The 11985-nt window shown below is 42.7% G+C and overlaps 1 protein-coding gene across 1 annotated transcript; it reads right to left on the reverse strand.

The window, feature by feature from the left end:
* Positions 1-891: 891 nt before the first annotated feature.
* On the reverse strand, positions 892-11279 carry LOC144531018 (regulator of G-protein signaling 7-binding protein B-like). The gene is made up of 6 exons (XM_078270887.1): positions 10745-11279; positions 10290-10462; positions 9255-9385; positions 5226-5364; positions 5060-5130; positions 892-1328 (listed from the first exon to the last, which is right to left on the reverse strand). Exons 1-6 carry the CDS (start codon positions 10874-10876, stop codon positions 1237-1239), a joined length of 738 nt encoding a protein of 245 aa, XP_078127013.1. The 5' UTR covers positions 10877-11279; the 3' UTR covers positions 892-1236.
* Between the last annotated feature and the right edge of the window lie 706 nt (positions 11280-11985).

Below are 11985 nucleotides of genomic sequence, written 5' to 3' on the forward strand. Positions count from 1 at the left end.
TCAGACCCGGGTTCCAACGTGTTATGTTATATATGTAATACAGTGTTTTCTGAAAATTAAACCATGTAAACCTATTCTGGTAATACCTCTAATTACAATTATGAACCTGAAAATGAGCATAAAGGTCTTTAAACTAACTTTTTGGGGGTCAATTCTTAATGTAAACATGAACCTGGTGCATTTACAAAAACATAACAGGGTTGCTTCTTGTCTGCTTGTACAATTTACAGCACGACAATCTCTTTTACATCCAAGCAAAATTGGTAATGTCACCGAAATTTCCCCTAACCTAATTGACAGTGAATCGAATCAGAAATGTTATTAAATCGGGACCTTGTGAATCGGAATCAAAACGATTCGGGAAATCATTGGCGGTACCCAGCCGTAGCATGTACTGTACCATCTACTCGGAAGATGCCTTAAAGGTCCCATGGCATGAAAAATTCCCGTTATATTAGGTTTTTTAACATTAATATGAGTTCCCCCAGCCTGCCTATGGTCCCCCAGTGGCTAGAAATGGTGATAGGTGTAAACCAAGCCCTGGGTATTCTGCTCTGCCTTTGAGAAAATGAAAGCTCAGATGGGCCAATCAGGAATCTTCCCTTTATGACATCATAAAGAGGGAGGTTACCTCCCCTTTCTCTGCTTTGCCCGCCCAGAGAATTTGGCCCGCCCATGAGAAAGAGAGAGACATCATGGCTTGAAAACAAGCAAAGTGGTAGTTGGTCAAGGCCACACCCCCCTCCAACTTGCCCCCCCCCCCCCTCTCTCCTCCTCAATAGCATTTAAAGCTACAGACACAGAAATGGCACATCCTAAGGAAAGCTCATTGTGGGACTGGCTCTAGTGGCTGTAATTCTGCACCAAGCCTATATAAAAACATCCAAAAAGCAGCATGTCATGGGACCTTTAATAAAATACATTTGAAAATAACCAAACCCAACTTTGATCCAAGCCCGAAATTACACACCCCCTAAACACACCTAAACGAGGTGAGTCCGTCGCAGAAGAACTAAAAATGACCAACCAGCAAAAAAAGTTAACATCAACATGAAAAAGACAAATGCCATAGAATTAGATAACAGGTACTACAAGATTACAATTTCAGATAATATTGGGGGGGGGGGGGGGGGTAAGGTAACTAAATAAAGAATTGAATGAAATAGGATTAATGACTCTCTTATATACATAACAAAAACGAAAATGTGTGTTGAGTGTAGTGCTGCCTTCAGGTGCTCAGCCAGACACCATGCAGCAGAGGCCAGGGAAGCGTCTCTTCCTCTGTCTGATCAGCGGGTGTGGAGTCAGATTCAACAAGCTGCTGTCATCTGGAACAGACAAGACACTTTGTGATGGAAACAGAGCAGGAGTATGATGATTATGCTTGATTACAAAGAGACAAAGGCTACAATTAACATCGCTACGTTGTGGTTTTTGAGCCAAAAGCGATCTCCGTGCTTTTTAGCTCCAGTAGAAGAACTAATCTCTGTTTAAACTAACACGCCCAAACCGCATATCTCATGAAGAGTCTCATATACTGGGCATAAACAGGAGGCAGCATGTGTAGCCAGGCAGCTAGTGTTTTCCTAGCTAGTTTGTAATGTATATATTGCGGTGTTTCGCTTTTGGTTGTGTTTTTGCTTGCCTGGCACAGACACTGCGACTCCTCCCAACACACCTGAGGCGCATCTCCTAATCAGGGGAGATACTGGATTGGCATGAGGACACGCTCCAGACACACCAGTAGCGCGTCTCATAATGACGGGGTTATACGCAAGATCGAGGCAGTGCTAAGTGTTCTGGTGGGGAAGAGCAGCAGCAGAGTGAGCTGTGGAAACGACCTGTGGTGGCGCGGGACTAGACGGTGGTGGAAAACTACCGAAACACGCTCCGGAGGTGCAGGACGGCGCGAGGTTAGACGGGCTGGACAGCGAGCTGGACCCAAGCAAAAAGGGGCAGGCTGTCGACACCGAAAAGTGCGCAAGAGGACGTCTGGCGGATCGGCCCACCGGCATTGCACGGGTGCCCCAATCAGGAAGAGCGGACTGGACAATGCAGGTGCCACTAGCCCCTTCCCCGCCGCCGTCAGGGTAAAGACTGTAGTCCCTTTTTACAGAATGCGTCATAGACTGTTTAAGTCAGATCTTCTGTCTTTTTGTCCACTACAAACATGTACTTGTACATTTGCTGCCCCTGAAAAGGAAACCATATGAAGACCATTTTAAAACTAAAAACAAACGTTTCTGTATGTGTGTGTGTGTGTGTTATCAAGCCTAGGAATTTTAAAGGACATAAAATGTCTACTTTGTGACATATACTCTGCCCGTTGCTGGTAGTTGCCATAGTAACGTTAGTAGCTTAGTCTCAGAGAGCGAGACGTCTTGACCCAATCAGGCAGTGAAACATTGTCGTCAGTGTCGGTGTTGCCAAAGGTCTCCGTTTGCAGCCGTTGAGACTGCAACACAACCCCGCAGATTCTAAACCAAAACGGAGTCAGAAGTCTTTTCAAATGTCTCAGGTTAAGGGGCTCTGAAATGGCAGAGGAGCGTGAATGCGAGGTGTAAACGTAGCAAAAGATTTTCGTTTTTAAACCAAAACAAAGCAAAGTAAATGTAGCCAAAGCCGAGTGTCACTGGAACCCTTAGGCCATGATTACACTTGCCGTCTTTTATTGAAAAGAAAAAGTTGACTAGGGCGCTTCTGTAGTTAAGAAAAAGGCTGGCAGCGTTACGGTTCCAAGAAGCAGCCGAGAGCGTCTTTTGTTGCTATAACAACAGCTACTGCTACAGTATCCAAGAGCGCTATGTGCAGCGGTGCGAGATAAAACAAAGTGGTCGAGCAATCTAGAGAAAGAACAGAGAGAGGGAGCGGCGCTGGTGCTAAAGTTAGATCAAACAAAGTTCCTTCAACAGGGAGCACCCGCGCTCGCTCTGCTCCGACACTAGCACAAGTTGATCTATCGGCACCTTCTCCATGTTTTCCTGTTGTTATAGAAACGACAGGTCTCGCTACTCCGCGTGTCATTGGTCAGCTAGAGGGCGTTGACGTAGGGCGGTTTTGTGCAGAAAAGTTTTTGAAACTTCGAAAAGACAAGTTGAAAAAGAAACCTCGGCGCTGGCATTTCAAAAAGCGCTCAGGACTTTTCTGAAGACACAGTTTACTCATTTTTCAATGTAATAATTAATAATAATGAATGGCAGCTTCAAAAAAGACGTGTGTCCATGGTCTTAATTGTACCTGATGTACACTAGACTTGTGAGCAGTTATGTATACATAATATTTTATTACACGGCTTGGTTGAATACTTGATTGTGATTGGTCAATCACGACATTCTGGGGTCTGATATTTCCGTATAAAAGACCGTTGCTAAGTAAAACAGAGAGTTCCCATAGAGTTGATCATAGACTCTGGAGGACCATTTTTAAATCAATAAAATCGTTTGAAAATCAATATTTGTGCTCATACGGAGCTCCTACCCGCTGATCACCGGATCAAAAGGAGAGAGAAGTGGGGGAGGAAACGGGGATCGCTAACAGCGCTAATAGCAACAGTGCAAACGGAGCATTAGTTAGCTCCATGGTTAGCTCACTCACTGGGGCGACGTGGCTTCCGCCGGAGAGCCGTGCTCATCAGTGATTAAGTTACGTTAGTTAAAGGTATAGTAAGTGAATCCAATACACTTTTTGTCAAATTTAGTGAATCTCTCCTCACGGTCACCTAGCTCTCTATTTTCTGTGTGTGCTGGAAAACAAATCCAGTGTTAATACACAGACCTGGCTGTGTAAATGGAAAACAAACAGAAAGGAGTGCACAAGCCACAAAACAGTATTCCGGCCAATCAGCAACAGGCGGCGTCAGTTGGTGGTAGGGGGGAGGGGGCCGGCAGCATGTGAATGTGCCAGCCGGCCAGTGGTTATCTGTCCGTGAATCTGGGGGGCGGAGCTTCTGGGGGTTGTACTTGTTTGGCAGTTGAGTTCAAATATCAACAATCTTTGTGCAGAATCCCTTACTGCACCTTTAAGTTAACCGTCCCGTCATCAGCCGGTGAGCTCTGTATGAGTAGCGCGGGGCTCCTGCATCAACCTGTCCAGGTTCTAATGCGCCAATAATGACCTGCTCCCTCTTCCTCATCCCTTAAATAATAATGTATTGCTTTATTTCTTATATACATTTTTTTCAATCCTTCCTTTAATCTTTTTATTAACAAAAAAAAAATGCATTCCGGGTTTGCAGGTCACACTATTGTGTTTGCCTTGATACTGTATTTCCTGTTTTGGTCCAGCACCTGTTGAAGAGTTTTTTGAATGTTGGCGTATGGCAACTGAGCAGCTAACAATATGAGACTGAAAGTATTGCACTGAATGCTCATTGCATGCATGTATTATTACAATCTATAGTATAAACAGTATGCACTCACTCAGGCCTATTGGTCTATGAGAAGAAAATAGACCTCTGATAGGTCCATATTATGCCCGTTAGTGAATATGAGTGTCAGTGCTTTTCGACATTTAAAAAATTTGAGGCCTTTATTTTTATAGGACAGCTGAAGACATGAAAGGGGAGAGAGAGGGGGAACGACATGCAGCAAAGGGCCGCAGGTCGGAGTCGAACCAGCGGCTGCTGCGTCGAGGAGTAAACCTCTACATATGGGTGCGCGCTCCACCAGGTGAGCTACCCAGGCGCCCATGGAAGCCATTTTTCCCAGCTGCTTTACATAAGTGGCTGACAGCCTGTGATTGTAGGTGTTTTTTCCCCCGGTACGGATGAATATTCAACAACTGAAAATTAGGTCTAGGTCTTTGAAACTGCAAAAAATGTGCCTATTTTGTGCCAAAATTGTCCTTTTGTTTTGCTGTGTTTTAAACACCCACTCGTTACCGACTAGAAATTCAATGCATTTCTTTATTTTCTGTTAAGGTTAAACAAGTGACTAATGATAATTTGACCCGCGCTCTCTGTCCATGGTGCTGGACAATGGAAGGTATTGTATAGTGCTGCAATGGGTATTCACAATTCACACTAATGCCACAAATGTCATCTCTGACAAACATTACACACCTTGGTTTTTCAGTGGCAATGGCATCGTGTCCCTGATTTTGCTGAGTAGGTTTCGCATCTCTCGCATATCTCTGTGAAAACAAAGAAACACCCACTCATTTGCAGTAGAACAATACAGTGTTTCAGTGTAAGTACGGATTTAAGAAAGCCGGTGCCGTCGGTGTACCTCTCTATATTTTGAATATCCATCCCCACCAGCCACTGCTCCTGCGGAAAGTCGATGGGGGAGGACGATCGCTCTTCCAGGATGGGAACGTCCGAGCTTTCATCCATCCTCAGGTCCAACCTCGGCTCAGAGTCCGTTCCTTCAGGTCCGAACAGAGACATCAGCACACTCACACTCACAGCAGCTACATCTTTTAAGCAATGGATGACATCCGTTCACATATTGTGAATTCTTCTTTTTCGAAACGTGAAATATGTTGTGGCCCTGCAGGGACTGTATGTTAGGCGTGTTCACTGAAAAGTTATCATTCAAAGTCAAATTATGAACAGATGAAAGATGCATATCGGCAAACGGCGTAAACATGTGGAATCTTTTGGATGAGGAAATGAAAATGTGTAACACGCTACAAAGATCTAAAGAAAAATACAAAAAAAGAAGATGCTAAACAAAGTAAGGCATGTATGGCAATGTGTATATGAATGGGAATGTATTTTGTTTTGTTTCATATCTTCCTCACATAATGTGTGATAATATGTATATAACATACAGAAATGAAGAATGACACATTCCATGAGATTGAAAAGATTCTGAGGGACCTAAGAACAAAATATAAATAAAATAGAATGTAAAAAGGGTAGGTGTTATAAGTAAATGCTTCAACCTACACCTTCTCGGTCAGCGTTGATTATAAACGAGTTAAGACGACACTGTATGACACTTTGTTTTTTTTTACCATTAATGTTATGTATTTATGTAATGTTGTGTGTCTATGTGATCGAAATAAACAAAACTACATGAACATCATTTAATTAGTTTTTTATAAATATAACAGATTTGATTCTTTAAAAATAATCTTTTTAAACAACAGATTATATCAAAAAAATCAAACACAAGGGCTGAAACAAACAGTGATTTGCATTGTCGATTAATCGGTTGATTATTTTCTCGATTAGTCGATTAATCGATTAGTTGTTCGTAGGGGTGTGCAAAAAAAAAAAATCGATTCACAGTCGTATCGCGATTCAAGCTCTACCGATTCTGAATCGACTGATAGAATTCCAAAAATCCATTTATTTATTTATTTATTTTTTAAATTGTATGTCTACCACAATCACATGGGAAAAGTAACTACATTTACATGCTGTGACTTGTTTTTTGAATCCAGAATTGTTTTTGAATCAGAAATCGATTTTTAATCGAATCTTGAGTCTAAGAATCGACATTGAATCGAATCGTGACGTTTTCTGAATTGTGCACCCTTAGTTGTTTGGTCAATAAAATGTCAGAAAATGGCGAAAAAATGGGGATCGGTGTTTCCCAAAGCCCTAGATGACGTCCTCAAATGTCTTGTTTTGTCCACAACTCAAAGATGTTCAGTTCCCTGCCATAGAGGAGGTAACTAGTAACTAGAAAACATTCACATTTAAGAAGCTGCAATCAGAGAATTTTCTTCAGTCTTTTTAACATTAAAAACGATGAATCGATTATCAAAACAGCTGACGGTTAATTTAATTGTTGGCAACTAATGGATTAATCTTTGCAGCGCACGCATACGTTGAGCATACTGACAGCTCTCTACTGCCCTCTGCTGTTTCAACACTGTGTGTGACCTGAACTCTGATCTCCTCAGATATCATTGAACAGTAGCAGAAACATTTAGGGGCCCGATTGCATTTAAAACTATGTTTAGACGCATTGATGTTGAATACGCAGTTTGAAATTGCATTTTAGGTAAAACTAAGAACTGGAACTAAGAACTAATTTCTGAAACGAGTGCCAGGAAAGCATGGGATCTGACGAAGGGTGAGGTACAATAAATATACTTTAAATAGATATTAACAAGTAGGATTTCAAGTCGAAATAATAGTAGGGGGAAAGATACTGAAATGCAATCGAAGTTGTTTAATAACTGCATCGTCAGATGTCCAGACATACTTTTCATGCGCAATGCTTAAAAGTTGGAAATATATGTTTGCTTGTGATTTAAATAATTGAATGCATGGATTTTGAAATGCAAACTGCATTGAATTGAGGCACAGTGCGGAAGATGGGAGAAATTCTGTCTTACAAAATAAAGCATGTAAGTATATCCTAGTATGTACTAAATGCAGTAGAATTTAGAAAAGGTTAAGAAACTAGGTCGTCACATTTCATAAGTTGAGATCAATGCTTAATATTCCTCTGTTTGTTCACTGCAGGTTTTTAATGGTCAACAAAATGTATCCTCACCCTTACAGTTATGTGCTCTTCTGTTTCCAATGTGTGCCTTTTTAAATGTATAATCTTATTTTTCAGTTAGGTTTTTGTTGTGGGGGTTTTCTGTTCAGGGGTTAAAGTTTAAAATGGGAGGGAAAACATAATATTTAAATGTCAGCAGTGCCTGAAATGGGCCAGTACTCACCAGTACTGAGTACTGGCACTTTTTTTTGTCCACATGGGTACCCTTACTTGTAATTGGTATTAACAGTATTATTAATAGGCTGATGTTTATACCAAAATAGGCTATATATATATATATTATGATTTATTGGGAAAAACCAAGCAATTGTATGTAAAATCAGACATCCAGCTCCCCCCATTAAGCCCAAATGGAATGACCCATTATTTCATAAGCACATTTTCAGACACTGTGACGATTCGACTGTGAGACTGGCAGTCGAATCAGGCTCCTTAGAACAAACCGTTGAATAGTCGATTATTTGGGGTCGCCCTTTTAATATATCCGTACGAGTATAAATATATTCAAGACGTATGAAATGATCATGTCATGAAACCGCTGAAATAGGGTACTGGCACATTTTGGACCAATTCAGGCCCTGTATATCTGATTCCCACATAAAAAAGAAAGCCTAAAACTGAACCAGGTTGTATCGGGCAGAGCATCTGTGAGGGGCTGGATTACTGCCTGGGAAGTACTGAGATGCAGCCTTGAATCCCAGCACAGCAGCTACTTACGTAACCAGTTTCTGCTTGGCCTTTTGTTTTTGGAAACTATTTCAGGTTGCATGCATTTTTTAACAATCATGCTATTAGGTTGATTCATTACTTAAGTTATTAATGTCAGGGTTTCCCCCCCCCAGTGTATTGTAAGCCTGGTGGCCCACTAGGCCTAAGCCACTGGGAATTATTTCTTAATGTATTTTTGAGACGTTTTTGGAAACTTAGATGTAGTCATATTTTCAAATGTCCAGTAAAGCATTGACTTTATGTAGGGCCCCTGTGGAATCTGTCAAATAGATTTTTTAATTCTCATTTTCACAAGTCAGTCCATGATTCTGTCATCACAGAAACCATTGGGCTCTACAGTAATGCTGCCATCAGTCGGTGACTGGCCCCAGCAGGGCTCTCGCCTGCCCCGCCCCCCAAAAAAATAAATAAATTCAATGCGTGATTATTGTAGCTACAGGCCCTTTTCACTGCACGCATTTGGACTTGTCATAGCAGGAAAAGCACAGGTGTTACTGTTAACATGAATGATGGCTCTGTCCTATTCCAGTGTCCCAGTAAGCTGTGGCCGTGTGACAGTGAGCCAGCATGCACAATCAACTCAAACTGAAGCAGCTAAGTGGAATCCACCATTAATCATTTCGTTATTTACACCTGTGCTATTTCTACTGTCACATCAAAGCGTCTTCTGTGTGTCTCGGGCTTTTTCTCTCCTTATTGGCGGGCAGGTGTCTCCAGTGACATCTAGTATTGAAACCAAATCAATACAGAATAAATTGATTAGAGCCACGGTCGTCATGGTAGCCATGTGATGCACACGGAGGTGGTTCGACCGAATGAATCTGTGCTTGTGTGATTTTCATTAAAATCCCCCAATTACTTGAATGACGTTCATTTGACTTGGTTTGAATTACATGAACGTGTTTCAAATATTACAGTTCACCGACATCTGCCCGAGCTGATCCATTTCTTTTTTTAGAAACTGGCTTTTAAAAGTGACGTGGATTTTTATCACCCTTGTATGTTCCTCGTCTTGACATTTTGTGGCATGTTGATATTGTGATTTGTTTTTTGTGATGGTACTTTTTCTGTGCAGCTGCAGCACCCCCAGCAGGCACATGGATTTGAGCATCTCCGTTATGAACATCTCCAGGCAGCACTGCAACTGGATGAAGAGGCGACAGATCTCCGGGTGGATCTCTCCGTCCTCTAGGCTGCAGCATGAAGAGGAGGGGTGAGAGGAAGAGAGGATGGACGGGAGCAAGGAAAACAGAGAGAGAGAGATACAATCAGACAAACAGAGAAGGAGAATGTGGACTTTGTATTTAGGCTAGTCTATTTCCACGACGTTCCACTTCCGGGATTGCTCCGTAGCCGACGGAAGTTCCGCTGGATGTCTTTATCATCTAACTTTATCAGGATGCATAGTATCCTGGATCCATGAAATAACTGGCCTTTAAAAATAAAAATTCTGCCTGCCTCTATGGGAATTTAACATAGGGGTGTACTCACTTTTGTTGCCAGCGGTTTAGACATTAATGGCTTATTTTGAGGGGACAGCACATTTACACTGTTATACAAGCTGTACACTTAATACTTTACATTGTAGCAAAGTGTAATTTCTTCAGTGTAGTCCCATTAAAAGATATAATGAAATATTTACTAAAATGTGAGGGGTGTGCTTACTTTTGTGAAATACTGTATACTGTATATCTATGTGGGCCACCGTGCCGCCACTTTCTTTTTAGCTGTGCCCATTCCAGCTGTGCTGTAGCCTACCTTATTTGTTGTTTTTATTGTGTTTTGTTCAGCTGTTTACTGCATTACTTGTTATCTCATTATTTGAGAATATCAATACCTATTCTATCTTTTATTTTCTGTTGCTCGACTGTCAATCACTTGTTGTCAGTAACTTTTTTTTTTTTTTTTTTTAGGATAACAAGTATTCATTTTATAATTGTTTAGGCATGATATAGCCTACCATCAAATGAATTGCTCCGGAGGGTTCAGGAGGTTACGTGCTTGGAAACTCACAATGAAGGACAGATGAAATGTTTAATAATAACGGATGTTCCTATTTCTTTCAATAATAACAATTGTGCTTTATTTCGTTCTTACCCTGAAACAGAGACGAGGGTGAGGTCGTGGTGTGCAGCCCGGGCCATGGAGCATCCTTTGGACCGGGTGTTGTACATCTGAGCCCGCAGAGACGGACAGTCGGCGGAGATCTCCCCGACGGATATCACCTGCTCCCGGTACAGCGCTACCAGGGTGTTGAATTCCTGCACTGTCTGGAGGAAAACAAAGCGACTGCTGATTAAAACCAGAACAAATACAGAATATCATCTTCCAATGGAAGGCAATGCAAAAGTCTAGCCTTAAAATGATTCTCAGCACTTGTGCTGAGGTCTGGCAATGCCAGACTGCTTTTGCGCCAATGCTGCACCTGCACATGATTTTAAAAAAAAAAAAAAAAACAACCGCTCTATAAAACGACCTGTCGTTTGGTGCAGTGCCATACTTAAAACGGACCACTTGCTAAACATTAACAGAGGTGACTTATCAGTACTCACCATCCTGCTGCCGTCCACGGCCTCCTCCGTGCTCTCCCGGCGCTCCGGCTCCGTCTGCGCCACTTTACTGATGGGAAAAATGCTCCCTGCAGATCTTGGGCGCTTTTTCCGCCCGTACGGTGCAGAACACATGCATGCACAGCCACCACCGGAGCCCAGCCAGACACAGACACACACACACACACACACACACACACACACACACACACACACACAGAAAGAGAGAGAGAGAGAGAGAGAGAGAGAGAGAGAGAGAGAGACCCCCTATGTTCTGCTAGCTGCTAGCTGTGTCCTTTACAAAGAAGGAAATGGCCAGCAGACGCAGCAGGTTCGCGGGTTTGGTTAATGCTTAAAGCCCCCGCAGGTGTGTGTCGTTATTCCCGGAGCAGGACCGTGTAGCAGGCCGGACGGACGGACCCCCAGCAGCTCGCTCTGCATCCCAGCCGAGAAGAGAGTCACCTTCAGCCCCTCCTGCAGGCCGAGAAAGAGGCTCCTCAGTCTTCCTTCCTGCGCGCGCTCCTCCGTCTTCTTCCTGCGCGCGCTCACGATTCAGAACGAGCCAACAGCGAAACAAGTCGTCACACTACGACTGACAATTAACTGTTTAGGAGCACCTGTGGTACAGAACACACCTGTTGCTGAAAAAAATATATTAAAAATAAAAATTCTGGATTTCCAAATCTGGGATAAGACAAGACACAAGAAAAAGACTAAGCAAACAGAAGAACAGAAGTCAACCAATGGCACTAGAGATGTTACAGTAGCTGTTAAACAGCAATCCCCACACACCCTTTACGTCCAATAACCCTCATTTACAATACGCCACAATAACACTTTGTTAGTCCAAAGGCACTTTCTCGTTCTCACTTGTCCCTCAATGGGCTCAGCTGGCTCTGATTCAGAGTGATTATAGTGTGGGACGGAGGCTCTAAAGGCTCTGACACACCAACCCGACGGCCGACCTTCGGCAGAAAAGGCAGTCGGACTGACTGCCTCCCCGAGTTGGTCTAAAAAGGGCCTCGGACGCTGACTTGAGTGTACGTTCTGCGCGTGCGCGAGACGTAATACGTCTCCATAACAGCAGGCAGCGCTAATCTGTATTGTCGCCCAAAAAATGAAAACCGGCAGTTAATTGGATGAACGCATCACAATTTCAAAGCCAGACCATCATGGAGGCCCGTTCGGAATACGATCTCATATTTTACGACAATAGTTCACCGAAACGTGTTTCTGAAAACATT

The sequence above is a fragment of the Sander vitreus genome, chromosome 16 (genome assembly GCF_031162955.1).
Source record: "Sander vitreus isolate 19-12246 chromosome 16, sanVit1, whole genome shotgun sequence".
In the NCBI taxonomy this organism is placed as follows: Eukaryota; Metazoa; Chordata; class Actinopteri; order Perciformes; family Percidae; genus Sander; species Sander vitreus.

What these genes read in the sequence shown, in the direction of transcription:
- LOC144531018 (XM_078270887.1), bottom strand. Translation starts at nt 10,876, where the DNA reads ATGTGTTCTGCACCGTACGGGCGGAAAAAGCGCCCAAGATCTGCAGGG. An exon ending in ACCCTCGTCTCTGTTTCAGG is followed by an intron (nt 9,386 to 10,289) that starts GTAAGAACGAAA and finishes TTCATGCTGCAG; the next exon opens with CCTAGAGGACGGAGAGATCC. An exon ending in GCTGCAGCTGCACAGAAAAA is followed by an intron (nt 5,365 to 9,254) that starts GTACCATCACAA and finishes TCGGACCTGAAG; the next exon opens with GAACGGACTCTGAGCCGAGG.